The sequence below is a fragment of the Betta splendens genome, chromosome 4 (genome assembly GCF_900634795.4).
Source record: "Betta splendens chromosome 4, fBetSpl5.4, whole genome shotgun sequence".
Taxonomy (NCBI): Eukaryota; Metazoa; Chordata; class Actinopteri; order Anabantiformes; family Osphronemidae; genus Betta; species Betta splendens.
In genome coordinates this window covers 27,948,370-27,973,015 of record NC_040884.2, presented here as the reverse complement: position 1 = coordinate 27,973,015, position 24,646 = coordinate 27,948,370, and the positions used below count along the sequence as shown (strand labels likewise).

Here is a 24,646-nt window from a genome sequence, read left to right as displayed (position 1 = left end):
TGTTCTCGTGCTGCCTCTAACCCCCCACCCCCCCGACTCCCCCTTCTCTTCGTTCTCTTTGGCTCTAATTGCAGACACACCACATAAAACAGAACCAGACTGTTTTCCTTCCCCCCCTCTCTCTCTGTTTAAAACGCAGCACAGGGCTGTTTTTCTTATTCCAGCTCACGGCTGCTCCATTCACCCACTCTCACTCTGCCCCACTTCCATCCTTTCTTCTTCTAGTATTACTTTCCCGCTTGCTCCCTATCGGCGCTCGCGTTTCACAACCAAGTGTAGGTGAAGAGGGCTCTCCACAATCGGACAGCCCTGCTCCTCCCAAGACGCCTGCGTTCATCCTTCCATCATTTCACCGGTCTTCGCCGACCAAGTGAGACCAGGGGTTTTTTCAATAGCAGGAATGCTGAGGACATTCTTCACTGGATCGGAGTGGGAAAGACGTGGCCATCAAATGGGATTAGCAGCAGGAGCAAGGGGAGAGGAGGAGGAGGAGGAAGGGGGGAGACGAAGAGCGAGACAGAAGAGTCACAGCCCAGTAAGACGCCTGCTTTCTCACCTAACAGGCTCTATTGTGTTAACTAATCCATCTGACTCCACCGAGGAGCTGTGCACACAAACAAGGCTCGCTGCGTAAGCACTGTCAGTCTGCATCGCAGGCTCCGCGCTCAAACCAGCACCTCTCTCCTCTTTGTGCCTTCACGGTCCCAACTCTACGCATTTTCAGAGCCTCTAAGAAATGAATGGGCGCGTGTCATCATGAAAACCCAGTCCTCGCTCTACCTCCATCATCTGTCTGTTCTTCCAGTGTCTTATCAGCCCAAAGAACACAACTCATGGCTAGTTCTCTCCAAAGCTTAAGGAAATACATTCTTCTCTTACTCTTTCAGTCCTGCTCACTGTAAACGGCTTGTCAGTCTACACAAGAGAAGAGTTTTACCTGCAGTGTTGTGGTGTCGTGTGCAGCAGCAGCTCCGATAGCCTGATAGTCCCCTGCAGGAGCGTGGACTGGGTCTGAGTGCAGCCCTGCCAGGTACGAGCTGCATATATAGAGCAGCGAGCAGCCAGTGACACACGCAGCCTCTCTCTCTCCCCCCCTCTCTCTGCCAGCATGAGTCAAGTCTGTCTGTGGACTCCTCCTCTTCACAATAAAAGCACCCACTCTTTTCACCAAACGCTGTCCTTTTTCAGAATAAGAGTTTAGTGGGAGTTAAAAAGTAACTGTACAGTTTTTCTCGGTTTCAGCTTTGAGGTTAAAACTGGAAAAGAAATATTACACACTAATATTTTATCTACCCTTCTTCTCTACATGATGACAGAGCACATGATTATCTGTATCCATCCCGTATCTTTACTGCTCGTCTTCATAAAGGTCAGGGGGGCGGAGCCTTGTTCATAGATCGTTAACCAGAGAGACGTGGGTGGAACGTGCAGCTCCACACAGAAAGGAACCTTGGCTCAACCAACACCTAGAACCTGGAGGTTTCACCTACTGGATCAATGGAATGTTTGGTGCTAATGCAGAATCGCATGAGCACATGATCAAGACCACAGGGATGTGATTTCATCCTGTGAAATATGCCCCAAAATATTCAGTTACACAATTAAAGAGTTTTCCACTTCATATTTGTGAGATGAAACAAAACTTCCCTTCTATTTCTGGAGAACGCTTCTATTTTTAGAGGGAGTGGGTATTTTGAGGCTGCGATGAGTCACAGCAAGTAGATGGGAGGTGGGAGACCTGGTCCAGTGTAGTGTGTGTGTGTGTGTGTGTGTGTGTGTGTGTGTGTGTGGTGTGTGTGTGTGTGTGTGTGTGTGTGTGTGTGTGTGTGTGTGTGTGTGTGTGTGTGTGTGTGTGTGTGTGTGAGCCCTCTCCCTGTCTCGAGTTGCGAGTCACTGACACTTGGAGGCGAGTCAGACCCGACCATCGGAGTCACAATCTCAATCAGACTAATCTGATTGATGTCATTGGTGAACAATGTGATTGTCTGAGTGCGTGTGTCTGTGGGCTGACGGGTTTCTCTGTGTTTAACATTCCAGGGTGTTCAGCCTCCGATGAGGGGATCACTGAGGCCTGCTAGTTTCCATGCTGTCAACTCCCAAGCATACACCCTGATCTCCTGCTCCCTTCATCCCTCTGTGCGTCTTTTCATCGCGCTTTCTCTCTCTCTCTCTCTTTCAGCCCCCTCTGCGCACTACGAAGGTCAGATCCCACAACTCTCTTCCTTATTTGGAAAGTTTCTCCATTCTGTGCAGGTCATTCTAGCTCAGCCGACCAATCCAGTGCTTGTTCTGTGTGGAGTAACAGCCAATCCTCTTTCTCCCATGTCCTTTTAAGGACTGCCCATCTCTGACTCTGGATGTTGATGTGAAATTATCTACTTTCCTGCTCTCTTGTGTCTCTGGTGACTTCATTTCACTTATTCTGTTGCACAACCTCCCTCTCTCTCTGGTGACAACTAACGTTTAGTTTCTTTCCTTTTCCGTGCCCCCAGATAATCAAAACCCCGTGTGGCCTGCACTCACCAAAGTATATACGAGGGAACAGATCCACAGGCAGTGTTTTGCTTCCATTTTTAATTACATGTTTGATGATGATGAACCACAAGCAGAGTTCTCCGAGTAGCCGGCACCATATGTGGCTGTTTAACATGCATGTTTCCTGCTTTCCATTAAACCACAAGCAACACCTCGACAAGAAAGTGATTGTTAATACTTCATTAGAGAGTTCATGACTTGTGCCTCGTAAACACAAACACACTGCCGAGAGGAAGCTCTGAGTCACGGCGCAGATATGCGACAAATCCTGGCAGCCGCAGCCCATTGCTCAGCACTGAAACAGACGTGTAGACCCCAGAAAAAGCAAACCGCCGGTGCCATTAATAAAGCAGCGGAGGACAGGAAAGCGGCAGCCAATCACCTGCCGCCACACGGCAGCGAAACCCCGGTCGAGCTGAGTGTGTGACACAGTGAGGGCTGCTGGCAAAGCGCTTTGTTGCCCTCAGTGTCTGTTCTGTTGCCCCGACGACAACCTCGCTGGGGTTAGAGAGGTTTGGAGCTACTGCAGAGATCATTTAATCTCTGCGGCACAGTAATTATGTCAGTGGACGTGGACAGAGAGGGGTACTGTATGCAGCCGGGCCTGGATGCACACACCCAAACACGCCGTTACTGTGGGCTGCCGGGGGCTGGAGGCTGCAAACGCTGCGTTTGTGCGATCGGCTGGTTTTGGACGTTGGATAGGAATCAAATCTCCTCAGTGTTGAGCATAAACCTGTCTTCGAATTAATGGTTACAATCAGTTATGAGAACATCAGTATGAGCATCAGCTAAGCGGTAACATCCAGCCTTTAGGAATGCTTTGGGTCACTGTTGTGACCTGGAGCTTAGAAAGTGGTGGATTTTTCCACTTTCTCCTTTGACACATCTGCTCTAGTTGTTTCAATTAAAAGCCTTTTATGAGTGTAATGAGGTGCTGCTATTTCACACTGTATGTACAGTGGGGTTTTCGGGCCTGCTTTAATTTCGCTCACGCATTTTTGGTGTCTCTACGGATTTTATGAGCAGGTATCAGCATAGATTACCCAAGCAGCCAGTGGTTGTTACAGCACCGAGCCGACCTGAATCATGCAAACATCAATGTAATGAGAAAAGACCAGCTTGAGGTGCCGTTAAGTGCTGATGCATGCCTGCTTTTCATTATTTGGAGTCGCTGGCTAAAAAATTAACATGCGCAGGAAAAATTCCACAGGCATGTTTCTTGTGAGAGTTCAGCTCATGCGTGAAAATCACTTTGTGGAGCGACATCCGTGCAAGAGAACAATTTCACGAGTCAGAGTTGATTTCTGGGCTTATGAAACAAGAGATGAAACTTCAGAATGGCTCAAAGATAATTGCTGCTATGCGACTTGATGCCCACCCAGACATTATCCCAGCCCATAATGCCACGCTTTTCCCCGATTATCACCTTCAGCGTGTTGCACTGAATGCTCAGAGTCTCCTCCTTTGACTTGAAGCCTTGTTTTCCACATTCACATAGACGGGGTTCATTATCAAGCGCTAATGTTAAAGGTGTAATGATAAAAAAGGGGGCTATAGAAGCATATAGCAACATACCTAATGTACAAAAACATACAAATGTACATGTTTATTTACCTCTGCACTGGTGAAAAATACTGGAGCGATCGCACAAAACACAAATTGTCGCACTCAGCAAGCACAAACCTTAATCAGTGTACGAAAACGGACACCGGACACCGACGGCACTAACACCTCATCCATCGACACACACTCATCAACACACAGAGATTTACAAGCTCCAGGTGTTGTTAGTCCATCATGATATAACTTTACAGAGGGTCACGTGTGTACAGTTAAAGCCTGCAGAGCCCTGAACACAGGGGAGTTGTTATGTCGAATCAGGACAGGCCATAACTCTGTCCAACACGGCGATGACCTCATGTCGAGATGCAGAGTTTCATCCAGCTGAAATATGGTCTGTCTCAAAGTATCAGCTCACGGCTGTTTAATGTCTATATACTGTAGCAGCCTTCGGTCCTGTCAGATCTGTCAGATTTAGACACTGGTTGTCTTCTAGCTGATAATTTAAATAACTATCTTAGTTACTATCCAAAAAGTCATTTGTTGCTGTGCGTGGAATCATGTGAGGAGCCCACAAAAGGACAGTCTATGAAAGATTCTGCTTTCTCTCTCAGCCCAGAGCCTGGGTCAAATGCAGCCCCCAACGGGCCGGCGAGCCGCTCCGTTGGCGGCTTCCTTCGATTCTCCACATCTGGCGTCAACACCAGGCGGCGAACCCAAATGCCAAGCGACCGACCTCCTTCTGCAGGGAGAAAACATCAGGTCTGTTTTCACAGCTCAGGTCTCCAGCAGGCCGCCCCGCCTGCCAAGTCACACAGCCACTTCCTCCACCTCATCAGCTCAGTGTTGTTAAAACGAAAAGCATCTCCTACACAGGCTTCCAGCGTGTTATTCCAATGATTTAGAACAATTTATTCTAGATTTGTGAACATGAACGGCTCTCTGGAAAAACACGGGTGTCAAGATTGTAATTTACTTGGATGCAGCTGCACCTCTATAAATAATCCCGGACACAGTGAAAAATCTGGAATTGTTTGGATAATATAGTAATATATATTTTATTTATATAATATAAGATTTTGTGAGTGTGAGTCACTTTTACTTAGAGCAAAGCTTGATCTTAAAAAAAAAGGCTGTTCTTCATGTCTAGACTCTGATCTCTGTTACTTGCATAATAAAATTGCTTCTACATTGAGCTTCTCTGCCTTTATCTAAATGCAATAAAAGAATAAAGCTACTTCGCTCTAGAAACAAGACATTGGGGTCAGAGTTTCCACAGTGTCGACTGAATTTAAAACAAAATGCTTTGTTAGAATGCCGCAGTGTGTATTTAAAAGAAGTCTTGTAAAGTATAAAAAAAGTTGTTAAAGTAGAAAACTAGGGTTACTGCTCAAAGGACGCCATGTTTGTTGTGTTCTGATGATGTTTCACAGCAGCGTGAGGCTCACAGACGACGAACGTCCTGTGCAGGACGGGCCAACAGAGCTGCAGGATGTGATGGACGCGTCGATAACCTCGGGGGGTGGGGGGCTCCAGGTTCAGAGCCTCCTGTTCGCACACGTTACCTGAGGAAGCTGGAGTGAGGCCTGGCAGCAACATGACCTCTAGTTAAAGGCAGGGCTGCGGTTTTTACTGTGTGATTATAGCGTTTCGAGGGGACAGAGCAGCAGAGAGATGCCTTACGCTGACTAAGGGCTTCACAATCAGGAGGCAAATGTTTTTAGTAGAGCATTCAGGTTGTTATGGTGGAAAAAGTCACAGAGCAGCTTTACACTGTGCCCCCATGTTTTTAAAGCGTAATGTAGGCTATTACATACAGTACTGCATAAACACTGCTGTGTTTTAGCCACTAAACCAAGTTTATACTTAAATATTTACCTGTAGTTTTCTGCCTCCTCCTTTAAATTCTCAGCTCTGGAAGCACAGAATTAACAAATCATAACACTGATTTCAACAGATAAGCAAAAGCACCCAGGAACGGCCAGGAATCAAATTTAGGGACCATGCAGCAAATGGACAGCGCAATGCAAAACACAAGATTCCCTAGTCTGCATGCAGCCTCTCATAAGCCACAGAAGCAGCCTTTAATTGGACAAACATTGCTGGATGTCGAAATAAACCAGTACATGATTTCGTTGTGTGTGGCCTAATGTTGAGAGTTGTATTCCCACTAACAAAGGAAGAAATACTTCAGTCATATCAGCAATTGTGATACAGATCCATGCTCAACAGGCTTGCTCACAGCAGACAGCTCAAAACACAGGGCCACTCACTCATTCAATTTCCCACTCTCCTCTAATAACAGTGACATCCTACCTGATCCCTACAGAGCTCACAGAAAGGTGCAAAACAATAGCGCTGTCTGGGGCTTGGCGCAAAGTCCCACGTCAGACAGGAACAACTGGAGCCATCCAGCAGAAGCTGCACAGATCTGTTTACAGCCGCAGACGCGCCCTGATACACACCATGCCACGATGACACCAGCAGAAAGGCAGGGGAATGTGTTTGCTGTGAAAGGGCCCGGGATTCCCCATTAACCCTTTCATTTCCACTAGACCTCAGACAGCTCTCCTGGTCTGTCTGCCTCACACCCACCCTTCCTAGTGGTTAGCCTAAGGGCTAAGGGGGACACATGGGGACACAACAGATACACTACTCACAGCTTTGGTTTGGGCTTGGTCGGCAGCGGAGGGCCGTCCTTCCCAGGGGATGGAGACAGCTTGTCTGGGGTTGGAGGTGAGTCTGAGGCCACCTGAGCTGGACTTGGGGCTGTGATTGAACTTGGAACGCCAGCTGTAGCGTCAGTCTGTAGCAGAGCTGGCGGTGGTGGAGGTGGAGGTGGTGGTGGTGGTGGTGGTGGTGGTGGTGTGGCCTCTTTAGGTGGGCTTGGAGGGGATGGTGGATCTGGGTAATGGCCGTTCTGGATAGACTCTTTCCTCTTATCCTCCACTGCTGAGCCCATCTGCACTGCAGGCAGAGCAGACACGCTGGGCCAGATCTCCACCTCCTTGATAGGAAAAGCCCCGGCGCTGGGCTGCGGCAGCATCTTGGGTGGCAGCTCCAGGAGGCTGATCTCTGTGGGTGGGGGAGGAGGGGGGAAGGCTGCTGCATCCTCAAACCCTGAGCTCTCACCAGACATGCCATTACTGGATGAGTCCTCAGCTGCCGAGGGGAAAAAAACAAGAGGAAATTGGAAAAAAGTGGACTTTAATGTTTAGTTTTTGTTCTGGTCACCACACACACACACACACACACACACACACACACACACACACACACACACACACACACACACACACACACACACACACACACACACACACACACACGGCTGCTGATCTGAAGCAGCAGCTGGATCCAGTCAGAATGATGCAATTCCTGTTTATTCAGCCTTTCCTGTACTGTACATACACAGTTCTGTCTGTCAGAATACACATAGGCTTCAACTCACACCTTGCTCCCATACAAAGCTCACAATAATAATACAATTGACACCTAACTGAAATATAATAACATACGAGTTTAAAAACTGACCTCAAACCAGAGGACCTGCACAGGGTCACTGATCTAACAGATGTTATGCTACACATAAGTCAGGTGAAGTCAGTCAAGTTCCAAAAGCTCTTTCTTTGTTGATATTAAAAAAAAAACCTTAACTTTGTATTTCTTTGTTTCTCACAGTTCAACTCACCTGCTGTGACAGTGAGTCGGGCTGTGCTGTTGATGGAGCCATAGGGGTTGGAGGCGGTGCAGGAAAACAAACCTCCGTCTTCTGGAAAGGCCTCGGCTATCACCAACGTGCAGATCTCCTCTAGAACAACACACATCAAATCAGTGCGTCTTTATCGAATCATTCATGACACTGGAAAGAAATCAGGCGACGAGCGGCTGGTGAGTCACTATTCGTAGCCAGACGTGCAGTGAAGCAGCAGAGAGAAGGACACACGCACACATATCGTCTGTGACTAACAGCCCGAAAGGAGCACCTGAGGTGACCCTCACTTACACAGGCGGGAAATATGTGAGTGTGCGTGTTATGTCATACTACCATAGTCTGGGATGTCATACCTGGCTCAGCTGCAGACCGAGGCTCTGATTCACAGAAAATTATAGGATGAGGAGAGGAAGAGCAGAGATACTTTAGTCACAGGCATGTGCAACTAATTTAGTGCTAAAGAGCTGCAGCGACCATTGGGATCCCATACTTTTCTGCAGAATGCGAAAATCAGGGGAGTCCTGGATCTCCTCCGCTTGCCGGTACCATCGGACCTGCAAAGGGGGGCTCCCACGGACCCTGCACTCCAGAACCACCACCTGGCCCTCAGATGCCTGAACGTCCTGCAGGAGCTGCACAGTTTCAAGGGAGAACAAGGGGACGTTGTAAGACACATAATAAGAGACTGAGACCGAGGTAATGAGAAAAAGGAGCGAGCAAGCGCCGAATGACGAGGAAATGAAAAGCGTATGATAATGAAAAGGATAAATCTACTTCAGAGGAGACAGGAGGACGTGGTTGGAGGCAAATGGAGGGTTCGGGATGACACACTGTCAGGAAACACTATTTGAGGCACGAGACACACGCAGACGCATAAGGTTGCCAGTTGAAGTCTTTTCATGGCTGCTGACCATCTTCCAGCTCGTTAAACTGAACAAATCATTCAAAAAATGTTTTTGTTGTGTCCTCAGTCTACAATGAGTCATTAAAACAGTGCTCGTCCTCCAACAACCACTGACTGTTTATTCAGTTGTCTGGTTTTGGTGCATCATTCTTTGTAAAAGATGATCACTGCAAACTATTTATATTTTAACATATCATTGTATTCTTATTAAACAATTAAACTTATGGAGGTTCTTGAATAACATTCAAGGGTATATGACCACTGAACAGAGGCTGAGATTGAGCTACTCATGCTTCTGGTTAACAATCTACTTAACCAATATTTAATGCCAATAAACAGTAAGTTAACCATTCACATTGGTCCTTAAATCCTACATTTAACTCATCCACTACAACTCAACATGTTACAATGCTCCTCTCAGTCCTCTGGGCATTGAAATCTAGGTGGGGATGGCCAACCTCAACCGTGCAAACCTCCCGTCCTGTGCCAAGTCAGTCACACGACACCTAATAGTGCTGCAGGACTAAAACAACATCCACATAATGGCTGATGGAGAGGCCACTTTCAACACCGTGTTGTTCTCCACTCTTCTAGCTAACAGGTCAAAGTGACATGAGCTAGCACATCCATCAACAAGAGGCACTCAGTGTCAGCGTAAATTAAATGTGCACTGTGTGAGCCTGAACCTCTCTCTCTCTCTCTCTCTCTCTCTCTCTCTCTCACCCTGTGTCTGTGGCTTGGCTATATTCTTGAAAGACCAAAAGCAGAATGCGCATCATGTATGTGTGTGTTTGGGGTGACATCATGGTGCTGACATCACTAGAGGCGAACATCCTCTCGCTGACATGATTAAAGCCTGCAACCTTTCAAACGGAGGAGGTTGGGTGGGAGAGGAGGAGGAGGATGACGAGGAACAACTATCTTTTTGTAATGAAGTGGAAAATGATTTAGGGGCTGACTGGCGGGAAGCGAGTGAAAGAGACCTGACCCTTGTGGGTCTGACAGGTCCGTTTGAAGCTCTGTCTCGGCCTGTCTCGGCCCCGCCGGCCCAGGACCCGCAGCCCGAGGAGGGAGGGGGTTCGGAGCTGTCGGAGGATTGGCGAAGTCTCTGAGAGGAAAACGGCTGTTGTATGTTTTATCTGACCCCCACTGCTGAAAGCCACATCACTGCATACTGTTATTATGGGAAGGCGAGGATTCTGAGGACGAGTATCAGGTTGTGTATATGTCAGTAAGTACTGCAGAGCATGTATCTGGGTCCTAATGAGGGAAGATCTCAGGGCTACAGTATTTGCTAAACAGCATGTGTTTAGCTTCACGCAACAGTTTGCTAAACACTCCTTCTGTCGACCGAAAGGCCAACTCAGCCAGATCAGTGTTTAGAAGTAAATAGCCAAAAATGAGCAGGCTAGGGTTGAAACACATAATTATTCATCACAAATTACATGTCAAACAAACGTACCTTTGTGAAAACAGGAGGCCCTGATGCGTCTCCAGCACAGAGCAGGGACACCGGGCTCTGCATCTAGAAGACAAGTCAGACCGGGTGTCAGAACAGAGCAGAAGCCCGTGCGGCTTCGCGGTACCAGCCTGTGTGTTTCAGCTGGCTCACCCGCTGAGCTGGCTGAGACAGGGACTGGACCAGGGTGGAGCGGCGGGGCAGAACATCTGTGGTTTTGGGTGACGATGAGCGTATCGTCAGGGACATAGAGGTGGTCTTCTTCTGAGCCCTAAACAAAACAGAACGTCGATCGATGCACAAAAATGACCGCTTGGCTTCGGTGTGTAAACAGAAAGAGCATGAACAATGTGTAGAAAGATCAGTAATTTGTTTTAATCATTTTACTATTATGTTATGTTCCTTTAACATTTGTAAGGACCCGTCATTAACCCTGTGCGTTCTTACACATTGGGGTCTTTTAAGGTCCTAGTTAAACAGTAACAGGCAGCCGACTGATGCAGGGCTGAGACAGTCTGTTCAGTGTTGTAGGATCACTGGGGCACGAGGTCACACAGACCGTAACACAACACGTACTGAGGCATGGCTCCTGATCTGGGCTTGGACGATGCTCCTTCTCCTTCTGAGTCCGTTGATGAAGCTCCTGCAAGCCAACATACGGGCAGCACAGATTTAGTGAAATAGGCTCCATGGCAGCTCATGTGGATATGAGCGTAAAGGTCACTCCGCCGACCTTCGATGTAAACCTCGGCAGAGGTGTTGTCGGCTCCCAGGCTGTTGGAGGCCACGCAGGTGTAACGTCCCGTATCGTCCTCGAAGGCTTCGGCGATCACCAGCGTGTGCAGGTCTCCATCCCTCCAGATCTGGATGTCGGGAGAGGTGTGCAGCTCACGGCCTTCACAGAACCACCTGGAGGAGGAGGGTTGGAACAGATATGATGACACTCATCACGGCAGGTTTTTTTCCACCGCTTTACCTTTCACTCCCGAGGCAATAGCAATCATTCTCCAGTTCTTCCAGCGAGGTTGTTTCTACAGAAGGAAGGGCCGTTCTTGTCTGACAAATACATAGGCGATCGTCTCACATCGATAAGTACTCACTGACACGCTCACACAGCCCCCGGGGGCACGTCTGCCTTTACAGATGCACCAAACATCAGCCGCCCCGAGGCACTGACGAGACGCTGGTTTACGGGAAGCGGCTCCACCCCCCCCCCTCCTCCCCATCGGAGCGGCGTGTGCCCAGGCAGCCGCCCTGGATTTACACAGCCCCTCTGGTATCTGCTAACGTCGGCTTTGTTGTGTGAGACCCAGGAGGGATGAGAGGGTCCCGCAGAGCAGCGAGCTTCCTCTGTCTCGTCTCTCATCGCACGCTTATGATCAAAGCGGGCTCCCCCAGCGAAATCTTGCCACATCAAATGCAGGATCAAACAACGCGGGTCCTATCAAACACCTCCTAAAACCACACACACGCATAAATGCTGCCCTCAAATGTCTTGATTTGTGAGTGTGACCCATCGTCTATCCATGAAATCAAAGGTCCCATACTCAACATGTATGAGGAGCATTTATGTCTTGTTCACTTCTTGACCTCTACACTGACAGGAGAAGCAGGAATTCCCAGAGACCCAGGAGAACAGCTGCGTCTGTGCAGGACCCTGACCCAAGGATATTCCAGCTGTCTCAAAGAGATGTATAAAGATTTCTGGCTTGGCCATAACCTGTCAGTCAAACACCTGGACTCCTGCTCCAGAATGTAAGGCAAAACCCCCAGATGAGACTTCATAGTGGAGTTCCACCTGCCAGAGACCGAGACAGAGAAAGTGAATGAACGAACGACAAGCACAGGAGCAGGACGTGAGGGGGAGTGAGTCACGATACGCTCATTCAGACTGGGCAACCCGTCAGCAGCAGCGACAGGTGGAGGGCCGCCGTGTCTGGTCTCGAAAGTCAGTGTATTTGTTGTAACACGAAGACGTCTGCGAGCTCAATGACAGGAAGCAGCGTTGTGCTTGTGACAGAGGCAGGGAGACCCCGTCTGGTGTGTCACGCTTCAGGCTTCCATGTGATCAGCAAACATGATTCAGTGAGAGAAAGTGTGGGACAGCAGCGGGGCCCGTTATATGACGCAGGCCAAAATTCTTCTGCGCTAAGTAAAATGTTGATTGTTTGACCAAACCAATATGTAAGTGGTTTTGAAATCCATTTTTCTGGATTATAACCAGGTGGAGAAAAGGGAAAACAACTTGCTTGGGTGACTGCCATGTCTGCTGGGGATTCGCTTGGAAAGCTCAGGTTTCTTTTGTTGGTCAGACCCCGCAAACATCTTCTAAGTCCGTCTCAGTATTAATCACAATGGTTCACTGTGGTCATCGCAGCCACACGCATGGAAGAAAATGGAAGATTGATTCAAACCGCATCATGCAAATCCCCTCGAACACGGGAAAATCATTTGGACATTTTTTCGAACGCCGTTAAATTAAACACACACAGAAAATGACTGAAACGCATAACGTCATTGGACTAATGACTATGGTTTGGAGGTACTGGAGCTGCCTGATTTGTGTATATGTGTGTTACTATGGCGAACAGGCCAGCGAACAACACAGAGGTGTGTTTTCTACAGGGTGGCCCGGATCTGCAGACAAGGAAACCATGGAACTTCTGTGCATCAACATGTGTGAACCAAAACACAGGAGAATAGTATTTATCAGTGATATTATGAGTCCCCCGGGCTCCTGTGGCTGGATTTTAAAATGCAAAACATCTGCTCGGCAGGAGAAAAGGAAGTGAAATGGAAATTTGTTTGTGCACAATTTTGACTAAAGAACCGAGCAGCGTTGGACAGTCGTCAGCCTCTGCTCCTCGGAGGGTTGTATGAGCGTTTACCAAGAAGCCATTCCCAAAAGGCACAACAATAAAACACCCGTATTAATCAACGTTAATGATCTATCATTATGCATAATTACTGAGTAAACTCATTTAGAGACAGACGGTAATGTTCGTTTAATCCCCTCTCTATTTCTGTGGAATGTGCTGAACGCGGTGCTGGGCCTGAACAGCATGTTTCCCCCCCCAGAGGGGAGGGGGGTGAGGAGGAGGAGGGAGGGGGGGTGCTTTGTTGAGTCACATACTGTCCAGGAGACACAGAAGGAATCCAAACATCAATAGTGTAATTGGTATGGGAAGCAGCATGTGTTGGAAAAGCGGTAACTCAGTGTTCTCAGGAAAATGAAAGAAAGGAGACATTCCTTGGCCGAGTGCAGCTCCACCACCCGCTTCCTCTCAACACAATGCCGTCAGAAATGAAATCGATTCAGACTGGAAGCAACCGTGCTTCACCTTTCATCTCACATGTATCCCGCCCATCCTACATTCATTACACATCAACCAGCCCGTCCCCATCCTCCCAGTACAGGCTGTAGGTAAGAAAAGGGTCACACGTTTCAATTACAACAACTGAGAGCTCATGCAGAGAGGATGAGCTGTGCTTCACGCCGCTCCCTGCATCCACATACTGTGCAGAAGAGGGGAGCATACCATGGGGACAGGCCAAACCAAGCCTGCTGCCCTGGCCTACACAGTGCGTGCTGAGGGGCCGCGCTCTCCTCGTCTGACCCTGTTGTTATTTGCTGCTGTTGATGGAAAATCTTACAAAGCAGCCCCAGTTTCACCGCAAACCCAAACGATCGGAGGCCAGAGCACAGAGGGAGGAGAGACAGAAGGAATCTTCAGCCTTAAAAATGACCTTGCCACGCTATAGGAGTAACAAATTTGCAAGAACACGCTCAGATAGTGATCGATCAGACTGTTGGACAATCACTGTGGATTACAATTGTGGGTAGACTGGATGGATCTGACTCCTCTGACTCCCAGACTGGCTCTCAGGGTTTGGTTTCAATCCCAGGCACCACAAAAGTCAACCATAGTGGAACTGGACAAGAATGGCGGCATCTAGGCTGTCTTTATGTCTAATTACAAACTACAATAGAGGTCAGCTGAAACTACCCAAACCCTCCTGCAAACAATGTTGGGTTTATTATCCACGACAGAGAAATGTCCATTGAAGCAAACACACGATGAAAAAGCAGATTGAGTTTCCTCTTTCCCACGTACGCTGACTGAAACCAACAATAAGTGCAGCTCCTACAGGCTGAATGGAAGGTCTAGCAGCACAACCTCCCCACGTCTGCTTGTTACCATCACAGGCTGCCCTCCAGGGCCGCAGCCACACCAGTATCAGCAACAATGAGTACATCATTAATTCAGCATTAACTTCACATGGAACACAAGCCGACAATAAAAACAAAGCCTTCATGGCCTCAGCATGGAAAGTGAATGCTGTGTGATAACATGAAAGGTGCATTCAAAGCTGTTTGATTAGTATTTTTAGTAACCTGTGGGAACTTTATGTTAAATTGTTAGTGTGCTGTAGGAACACATTATTCCTTTATAAGGCTGGTATATGTCAAATAAGTGGTGATTACAGCTTCTTTTATATTGCTTTGCAGCCGACTGCAGTTAAACGTTAATTATTTAGTACCGAGGCCCTTTCTGTGCTGAGAGGAGAGCTATTAAAAATAACCTGTAATCCAGCTCTTTTGTTTGAGTGTTGTCATCTGGCACAAGAAGGAAGTGACAGCATCAGTTGGTTTAAGGCCGACCTCATTTTAAGTGAGTAAGTGGATCTCTAAATAGCAGCAAAGGCCAACTGATGATGGAAAGTTGTTAATCGGTGCATAGCACCACAGGTCACAGATCACAGGAATATTCTGGACGGCAGACAGCTGCAGGTGACAGCTGGGGCACTGACCGGAAGCAGGGGGGAAATCAAAGCAAGGTACAGTAGGGTGGCTGTGATCTGCTCAGCAGGTGATCCAGTGGCTCACACTGGATCATAATGCACGATGAGGTAGCATGTGAAACCTGCTCCGGAGCCAGAAATGACTGCTAAACGCGTCACAATGATATGAGACAAAAAGCTTGTGTGACAGACATGTGCAGCAGCTGAGCCTCATCACACACTTCATGGGAATGCCCCCCCACACCCACACATTCAACCTAATCTGTGTCCGTGTCATCTGTTAAAAGCAGGTAAAATGCACAGAGATTCCATTTTGTTCACAACAAATAATGAAACATGGCTTCATTTAATAATTCAAAGAAAACGTATTCATAGTCATTGAGTCGTCTAAACAGTGTGTGAGGAATAAATCCAAAATTGAATTTATGAATGGTTCACATGACTGTCCCCTGACCCGGGGTCAGTTTGATAATCCACTCTGGAACTATGATGCATCATTAAGTTGATTAAATCAAAGTTTCGCCTGCGTATTCGAGGAAATTACTATAACCAAGATGGCTGTTCAACCCAACCTACCTGAGCTGCTGAGCTGCGTCCGTGACTTAAACCAGAGTCAAAGGCTTTCCATAGGTTGTGCACTGAGCTTCTCCTCCTGGCAGGAAGACACACACTGAGCTACTGACACTCTCACACCAGGACAGCGACTGTGACTGTGACTCAGACATACACACAATGCTGAGACTGAGCCGAGGGCTGAGAGGGAGGGAGCAGCCCCGAGCTGCCAAATTCCACACAAGACGGAAGAGTAGAAGAAATGTATTTAGACACATTTAAGACGCAGAAACTGCTCCAGAGCTGCCCACACTCGGCTCATTAGAATTCCAGTGGCTGGGTGAATTGTCCGAGTGTTTTCTTCGTCCTTACGACACGGATTCATCGCATCAAATTCACTCCTCCGCATCTCAAAGGCTGCTCCAGGTAATCGTCCTCTGATGAGCCAGAAGCAGATCAGCGCTTGCGTGTTTCTGAGTTGTCTGCTCCTACACACGTCCAGGCCACAGTCTGATGACCATCGAAAGCACCGCAGCCAACCCTGGGCCCCGGCCCAAGTGACCCTGTCGTCATGGAAACCTCTGTTGGCGGCAGGAACAGGGATGTTATGAAAATAACACGGCTGAAGCTCATAGTACAGTGTGACACAAAAAAGGGGAGACTAAATATAATGGCCCTGCCTTAATAAACGGCTCATGCCAGAACTGACAGGCCACTTGAAAAGCCCAGTTGGGCCCGAACAGAAATAGCAGCATCAGTCAGGATCTAAATAGACCACTTTGGGCTGGCAGCACCTGGCAAGTAGAAGACAGATGGCTGTGGCTACTGTCTGACACACACACACACACACACACACACACACACACACACACACACACACACACACACACACACACACACACACACACACACACACACACACACACACACGGTGTGCTGAATTCACCCACCGTATATATAAAACCTTGTCCTACTACTGTCCTGTTCCATAGCAATCATGTGATTCCTTAAATGAAATTCTTCTGGTTCTTGAAAATAATCCTTAAGAGCAACATGCTTGGATTATTAGCATATAAGCACACACAGGTGCACTTACAGTATAGTACATATAGGGAAGCAGCATTACTAATCAGATAAACCCCGAACAGCCACTTCTTATTATTAAGTTCTTTAAAAAGGTCTTTCAAGGGTCAGTATGCGTCACAAAAACAGCGGGTTGTCATGTCAACCTCCAAGGAGACTCTAACAAAGAGTTTTTGTCCCCATGATGTCATAAAGCAAGGACGATCCTTTCACCAAAAAGTCTAATAAATGCAGGCTGAGACGAACATGCAGACAAGCCCAAATTAAACATATCAGCCGTAAGAAATAAATGAGCCCACAACATGAATACTCAAATAAAAGGAAGTGGACGGGTGCCGAGTATGATCACATGAATAGAGTAGCTGTTTCTATTCTATTCTATTCTAATTGAATCTACAGCATCATCTTTACAACGTGTGCTCACACCCACTGGACAGTACAAGAGGAAGCTTAAGTCTAAAGCCGTGCCTGAACAAATTTCATCAATTTACACATTTCTAGGTCCTTCCACAACCACAATCATCGATCTCCCTGCAACTGAGTAATTACAGCTGGAGTCTAACCACACGAGCGTCTGTGTCAGCGCAAATCTTAGGTATGTATCACATTTTCTGGGAACAACAATTAGACTTAGAGTTAATGCAACAGCTACACCACAGAAAGCAGATCTACGCTCGCGGCCACCTTCAGCCCAGATGTATCACAGCCACTATCACTCTAACACTATTTACTTCTTCTGTTTCCTGCTAAAGTGAACATCTCGTTAATGGGGCAGTTTCCGACTGAGAGGTTTCAAAACAGAGACACCAACATCTTTCTGACCATGTGTACTGTAGGCCAGAATTATGCAGAAAGAGTCCAATTGTGCATGATCACCCTTCCACTCGCCACCCACAACCACGCCACAAACACACCAAAACACAAAAACATCTGCTTCCATGACAGCCAGACCTCCTCTCCTCTCCTCTGTGTGGGTGGATAGTCCACCTAAACATTACTGTCCTCAGACATCTTCAGTTGTGAAGCCAAGTCTGAGGCGGCCTTTATGGTTGGAGATAGTGAGCAACACACCGATAAGATACTTCAAAAACTGGATGCACATTAATCAGCCTTTAAGTCATAGAGGGAGACAGTAACAGGCAGCCAATCTGCTGCCAACATCGTTTTACCAGAGGAGATTAATGAAGCTGCTGTCAGACGTTGAACTCTGTGACCCCGGCTCCTCTCTGAATTTATAGATCTGAGGCCTGATCAGACACGGAGCATCTTCCTCCTCCTCCTCCTCCTCCTCCCCTTTCCCATGTATGACACTGACTAAGGAACAAAAGCAGTTACCTTAAGGTTTGATTTAGGACAGTTTGGCCTTCACACAGCTGTTATCCTGCCACTTGTACATGGGGAGGAGGACTTGAACTTGAGTCTTCTTAAAACACAACAAGCCTTGCACACAATCACACACTCACATGCATATAGATGCATTTTCCGCTGCCATACCGCCTCTCCAACATCCAGAACAAAAGCAAAAGAGGCTAACTTGCTTCTGCAACAGAGGAAATTAAAACTCCATTTGTCAGAGTATCCCTGAGATACATGACTGAATCTGGACTTCAAACACTTTGGCAGCCACGTAGGAACCAGCCATCCAGCAAAAATAACAACCTCGAAGATCTCATCAAAAGGCAGATTAGTGTAAGCTGAATCTAATGGCTCTGCCTTATCAAGCATGATGAATAGCACAGAGCCATTTAACAGGTGAACAGAGGAATGTAACCCAGCACTTAGCAGACCCTGGGGCCCGGATGACTCCAGACCCCGAGCGATAACTGAGAGCAGGACAGACGGACAGAATCCCAGTCTCAGGGGGAGACAGCAACAGGCTATAGATAAATGGCTCTGGCTGTTTATTTAACACATAGCCCATTTTAAATGTATTCACCATTGCCAAGTTATGACTTACACTTGAAATAGTGGTGTTTTGGGAGCCATGTTTGGTGTGATGCTTATTGTTATTTTTATTTGAGCTGTTGTGTTGTGGCAGCAGTTTGAAGCTTCACAGGCCTAATGGCGTGTGTGTGTTTACTGCTGGGGTCCTGCTCACACTCGGTGTGCAGTGATGGCATTTATAAAGCATCCTCTGCTCTTCCTCCCGCTGTGTGACCACTGTGCAATTTTATGTCTCCCTAGATGCTTTCAATGACTAACACACATAAAAAGTAGTCAGCTCATACACCATGTGTTGATGGGAGCATGTATAACTGGGTACGACGCTTCGAGTGAGTTATGGGACTGGATGTGATGATGAGAGGTCATGGTCAGGGGCTTCCTACACTTCAAAGCTGGAAGACAAGCTGGAAAAGTCTCACCTCGTTGGGTGGAACTTCACACTTTGCCTCCAGGCCAGCGGACGGCCAGGAGTCACGGCTGCAGGCGTTGCAGGGTCGCTGCTTTCGTCAAAGCCGCCATGAGGGCACGGCTGCAGGATGCGCGTCCATCTGGGTGGTTTACAGCCGATATGTCAGTGTGTATAATCTGCAGGAGGCCACACACGGATGCAACACTGTGTCGTCATGGTGTTTACAGGCAGTACGGTGGTGATGTGGTGCACACAGTCATGAACAATGTTGTGGTGTCAGCATGGTGAGAACTAAATAACACGTCAGACTGACTGTCTCACACCAATGTGCAAAACTATGTTGTCCACAGTTTAAGTTGTGTCCATTTCTTAATATTCCCCACGCAATCCGGCCTCACTCTAGTCAGGTTTCTTCATTATTTGGAGTGTAAATATGACCTGACATCATGCTTGCAGAATTGCCTTGAAGCAGGTATAAAAATACCAGCGCTCTCTCCTTTTCCCTCTTCCTGCAGAGATCAAATGAGCCCACAGGGGAGAATTTAAAATCATGGCTTTCCTGAAACAGGCCAAACCGTCAGCATTACAGTCAGGCTACGTCATGAGTCAGCAGTGGGTCACCTGCTATGACCTCATCCTCATCCCAAGTGTAGGAGGAAGGGCCCTTGTTACTGTTTGCTGGTACTGTATAGTACAGCAGCAGGCTGCCATGACCCACTCATATATGCATTTAATATGTTGTCAATGCAGAGTCTAAACATCAGCTGGACAGAAAGAAAAAACTAACAGTAAAACTAAAGCTGTTTACTGAACTATAGAACAAAACTCAAAACTTTCTCAATTCTTTTCTCAAATCTTCTTAATCTTTTTCATGATAGCAACAAGTGGTACAATATGGAATGAAAAACTCAATGTGGACAGTCTCAATGTGTTCGTGGGTATAGGCTAAAGACAAGCTAGCATGTGTGAATTTGATCACCTTCTACATGTCAGACAGCAAATACGGTCTGTGAGATGTGGAATGTCGCTTTCAGTAGCAGAAACGTTGCTGCCACTCACGCTTCAAGCGGTTCCTCCCGCGGGTCCGTGTTTACGGGTCGAGACCAAGAAGCTCAATTCCACACAGCTTCAGCCTCCCAGCTTTTGAAATGCCTTGAACGCGCTGCAGGCTGATGGGGTAATGACACGGAGGAGCAGCAGACAAGACGCCTAAAATAGCACCGTGAACATGCCACAGTTGGAGATGGGATTTTCTCTATGTGGAAATAGTGAGAAATCAGTCATCAGGCGGCCGCAACCTGTCTGCTGTTCACACAAGCAGACCTCACACCATCAATTTTGTTTAGAAATGCTCTTTCTAGCAATGACATACATTGCCTATTCCTCCATGCCAGCAGCTAATCTTAACCCCAAACTAGCCCCTTGAAGAAGTAAAGAAAGCCCAAAATGACCTCAGACTGAAAAAATGCACTAAGTGCTTCCCACAAGGTTCGAACGCACACGCATCCCAGCTCCAGAGATGCATCATTATAAACAGCACGGTGCAGACGCCGTTGTGAGCGAGGCCAGAGCGAAGACGTACTGAAAAATAGCAGGCGTTCGGCACCGTAAGACTCTTCGGCCGAGACAAATTGTAGCTGACCACAGAAAACCGCGCCCCGAAAGCCCGAGAACCCAAGAACCCAACCACCAGGAATGTCTGCCTCGATGGCCGTGGAAAACATTGGCACCGGGTCAGAAAAACCCATTCACCTGAGAGCGAGGAGATGTAACAGCATTTCCTGTCAGGGGCAGGTTGTTAGAAAGACGGAGAACGGAGGTCATTTACTTCATCATACAGTCACTGGTCATTAAATAATTGAAAACATCAACTCTGACATTGATTCTACTTTCACAAAGTTATTTAGTTTTTTACTTGAAGCTGTCAGAAAAAGTGAGAATTCCACTGTATGGTAACTGTTGAGGTCACTGTGGGTGCTTTAATGTTTTAGTCACCATACATGTTATAAATGAGGGGAAAACTCTGATATATTTGACTGTGAAACAGAAAAGGAACAATATGCACAAGTCTTTATAGGTTCTTTTTGAAATAAGAGAAAGTATTTTCTGTATTATTACTGGATTTTAATGTCACAGTTAAACTGAGAAGAGGAACATCATACGAGGAGTTTTTTCTCAGATACATCTGTAGCTCCTTTTTTCACCATCTGAACATGTTTAAGATTAAAAAAGATGTGCCTTTTCTTTCACTACAGTTCACTTTTAAGGTGATTCATGAATAATCTGCTGCCATCTAGTGTCCACAGACAATAGAGGAAGGCACAGCACTATGCAAACAGTTCTGAATGCCAGGGCCAGGTCAAACAACACAACCTGCAACCAATCCAGTAATACTCAAATTCACTAATGTAAAATATATACACATTAGATTATGAGGTGCACAAAAACGTAAGCCCACGTTTCTACTTTTCATTTATCTGCTCTGTTATATAATGATGGTGTTGCCACAGAGTCTGGACTCTCGTGTTTCCCCATCTTTCAACATGCTACACGCTACCTTTATGTTTCCCAAGAAGGTGTGGGGAGATGTGAAGCCTAGTGACTGAAAGTGTCGTGTCATTGCATTGCCTGCATTCCTGTGCCTGGCTCCTGTTGGCCTGCAGACTATTTATACAGCAGCAGCAGAGGCCCCTCGCAGCCTGCCGGGGAGATACACGTCTTGAGTCACTGACTTTACGTCTTCTGGTTGCACATACACCGAAAACACCAGCCAGCTTAAAACTAGCTGCAATTCAGACTCTTTGACTCCAAAAAGCCTTTTGAAAATTCTATGCCTTTAAATCAAAAAAACATTACAAGGTTTCATACTTATACTTATTTACTTGTTGAGGTAAAATTAAACCTGTTCCGTTTAGTATTTGCGTTTAGTTTTTAAAAAGTGATTTCAAATTCAGTTAAAAATGCTAAACTACATGTATCACAGTCAGCAGACACTGAAACTGTAATCAATCCAGGTACAGCATAGTAAACAGCTTGTTGTGTGATCTGTGAAGTTAACATGACTAGAAACAAGAGAGGAGAGTATTTATAGTTTGCAGATGAACGGGTGCAAACGACGAGGAGCAGGCGGTGCTGTGCTCTCAAATCAAACAGCCGTTTGACAACTGGCACAGGTACCGACGGACAAATGTGCTTACACCGAGTGGAAGTCCCCCTGAGCAGAAACCAGGTGGTCTGCTTGTCAACCCGTGGCTGAGTCTCACTCAGCTTCTCTCTAACGGACGCGTCAGCAAGGCCAGACTCGGATGCTCAGTCTGGTCAACATCACTGTCACAGTGACATAAAGGTCTGTTCAAATGCTGAACGGGCTGGAATTTCATCAGAGGTACAAAAGCATGTTCTTCATGTTTTGCTTGACCTGCAAATAGTTTTGGTGCATACAGTACACATAGGAGCATTGCGTATGAAATCACACATATTTTAAAGGAAAAAAAGTGGAAAATGGTTTTCACGTCACAGTCACTGCTGCATCCAGTAATCCGACTTGAATCCATATTAAAAGAAGGAAGGCACACATCTGCTCTGTGCAGAGACACAACCTGTGCTTACAGTATTTGGGATGGGAAGAGGCCTGGCTGCTGTTTTAGGAGTCAGGCCTCACACTGCACATGCATCTTCGTGTGTATGGTGATGAAGAGGACCACCAGACCATAGATGGTTGAGCAACACACACTTTTAAATTTCATTCGAATCAGCCAAGACTTGAATTATTTGAAGTCCCTGGCTCAGTTTTAGCTAAGCATCTTTGTATGTAAGGCCCTCTATCATCAATCACTTGTCCCATATTTACAAATTAGAAATCATTTTAATCAACCTTTCAGTCTGGGTGGACAGGACTGTAGGAAAAAAGCAGATCTACAAAAGACCAAGAATGAACTTCACCATCATAAAAATCTACAGGGATACTACAACGGCTCTGTTTGGTTCATTAAAACTATGTGTGGATTTCATTAACTAGGGGAAAGAATAACATTTAGACAACATTGTGAGATTGAAAGCTACTCTATAAAAAAGCAGCGTGCTCCTGTGAAAAAGTCATGAAGTCATAATAATCAGGTGGGACTTGCCTGACGAGCGGCTGGGGGTTTCCTCTCACTCGGCATTCCAGACGGATCGGGCTTCCTTCTGCCACCTCCTGACTCTTCAGCTTCTGGAGGAAGTGAGGAGGAGACAGAGAGGCAGATGAGGCTGCAGCTCCAGGGTGCTGGTACCTTGCAGGAGTGGCCGTCCCCGCTAGGCCTTCTGGCTCAGTGCCTGTGTCGGGCGTCTGCATTTGCTGGCTGGGAGGAAGAGGGGGAGCAGAGACAGAGCCCTGTGGGACTGGACGCTGGCTCCTTGGGGACAGATAGCCACTATCAGGGGAGGAGGAGTCCTCTTCCACGTGCTGCTCCAAATGAGCAGAGCCTTTGAAAATGGATGACAGCTCCTCGATGAATGTTGCAGCTCTGCTGCAGAACTCTGTGGCTGAGGCTGCCCGGTCATTGAGCTCCAGGTCGTGAACCAGCCTGGGTTTATCCTGCTTGTAAACCGGCTGGATGGGCTTGTGACGAGCTACCTTCTCAGCAGGGGACAGAGTCTCACTGAACGACTGTGGAGGTTTGCTAAGGGAAACATTCTGGCTGGTGGTGGCTTTAACTGCCACGTTTCCATCTGTGCAGGAGGTTTTGGTCTGGTGGTGCTGGTTTGCGCTACTGCAAGGGTTTCCAGTAACCTGGGCGTTCACAGGGAGGGAGGTAGGAGGTTGGAGAGCCTGCTCCTGGGGTGTAGGGTTAGAAGAGCCTGGTTCCTCAGATTCACACGGATCACCGAAAGCCTCCCGGGCTAGGTCCAGGCTACGATTAATCTCTTCCACACTCAAGAAGGCAGTTAGATCTGCAAAGTCCCCGTCTGCAGAATCCAGCTCTGTCACAGAATCCAGAAAAAGTTCCCCATCAGATGAAGCCTCAGAAAACACCCCCCCATCTCCCTCCGAAGCCCCGCCTGCTGCCGAGTCCTTTAGCAGCAGAGAGATGGGGAGTGGCTGATTCCAACTCCCGTCCTGCATCCTGAAAGCATTATAAAGACAGTTCTATTGGTTTACACAGATTATTTAGATAAGAACATGACCTATCTGTCAGTAAATAAAGGATATGACAGATATATGACAGAAAGGATAGAGGTGCTAGGCAGGCCTAAAATACAGATACTATAATACAAACATGTTCCATAGCTGGCAGGATGAGTCAGGCCAGTGTTGTCTGGCCACAGCTGGTGGGTATTAGGAAAGGCCTTTGCTGAGGTCACAGTGAGCATGACTAGCATTTTATACTCTGTTCTATTAAGACATTTTACACACACATTTTAACACGTTTAAATCAATAAGCATGAATTACAATGATTACTAGTAATTATTCTATTGTTACTAGGGACTAAACAATCATGACAATAATTCCTGTATAATGATGGAAAGTCGGCTTGTGTTTTTTTTAAAGAATATAAAATATATATTGTTTAAAATATCAGTTCAGTAACTGATTTCGTTTCTGTCAATCAACCATTCACACAAACAACACAGAAAACAAAAACATAAACATCTTGGTTAAAGTATAAAGGCTTTAAATGTCCAATGCTGATGTTTAC

The 24,646-nt window shown here is 46.9% G+C and overlaps 1 protein-coding gene across 8 annotated transcripts in view; it reads right to left on the bottom strand.

Moving 5' to 3' along the window:
- palld (palladin, cytoskeletal associated protein) overlaps window positions 1–24,646 on the bottom strand; it is a 37,760-nt gene that overhangs the window by 10,484 nt on the left and 2,630 nt on the right. For 4 of the 8 annotated variants that reach the window (XM_029146255.2, XM_055508142.1, XM_055508143.1 and 1 more), the window contains 10 exons: window positions 23,095–24,072; window positions 10,910–11,085; window positions 10,753–10,819; window positions 10,330–10,447; window positions 10,180–10,242; window positions 8,304–8,445; window positions 8,167–8,190; window positions 7,790–7,909; window positions 6,759–7,260; window positions 5,977–6,012 (listed from right to left, as the gene is read on the bottom strand). In XM_029146255.2, coding sequence (XP_029002088.1) covers window positions 5,977–6,012; window positions 6,759–7,260; window positions 7,790–7,909; window positions 8,167–8,190; window positions 8,304–8,445; window positions 10,180–10,242; window positions 10,330–10,447; window positions 10,753–10,819; window positions 10,910–11,085; window positions 23,095–24,071 — 2,225 coding nt within the window. In that variant the 5' untranslated portion in view covers window position 24,072. Of the gene's footprint in view, window positions 1–937; window positions 1,632–5,976; window positions 6,013–6,758; window positions 7,261–7,789; window positions 7,910–8,166; window positions 8,191–8,303; window positions 8,446–10,179; window positions 10,243–10,329; window positions 10,448–10,752; window positions 10,820–10,909; window positions 11,086–15,555; window positions 15,707–23,094; window positions 24,073–24,646 lie in introns of those variants that run through there. The other 4 variants (XM_055508146.1, XM_029146250.2, XM_055508144.1 and 1 more) reach the window with 4 other exon arrangements.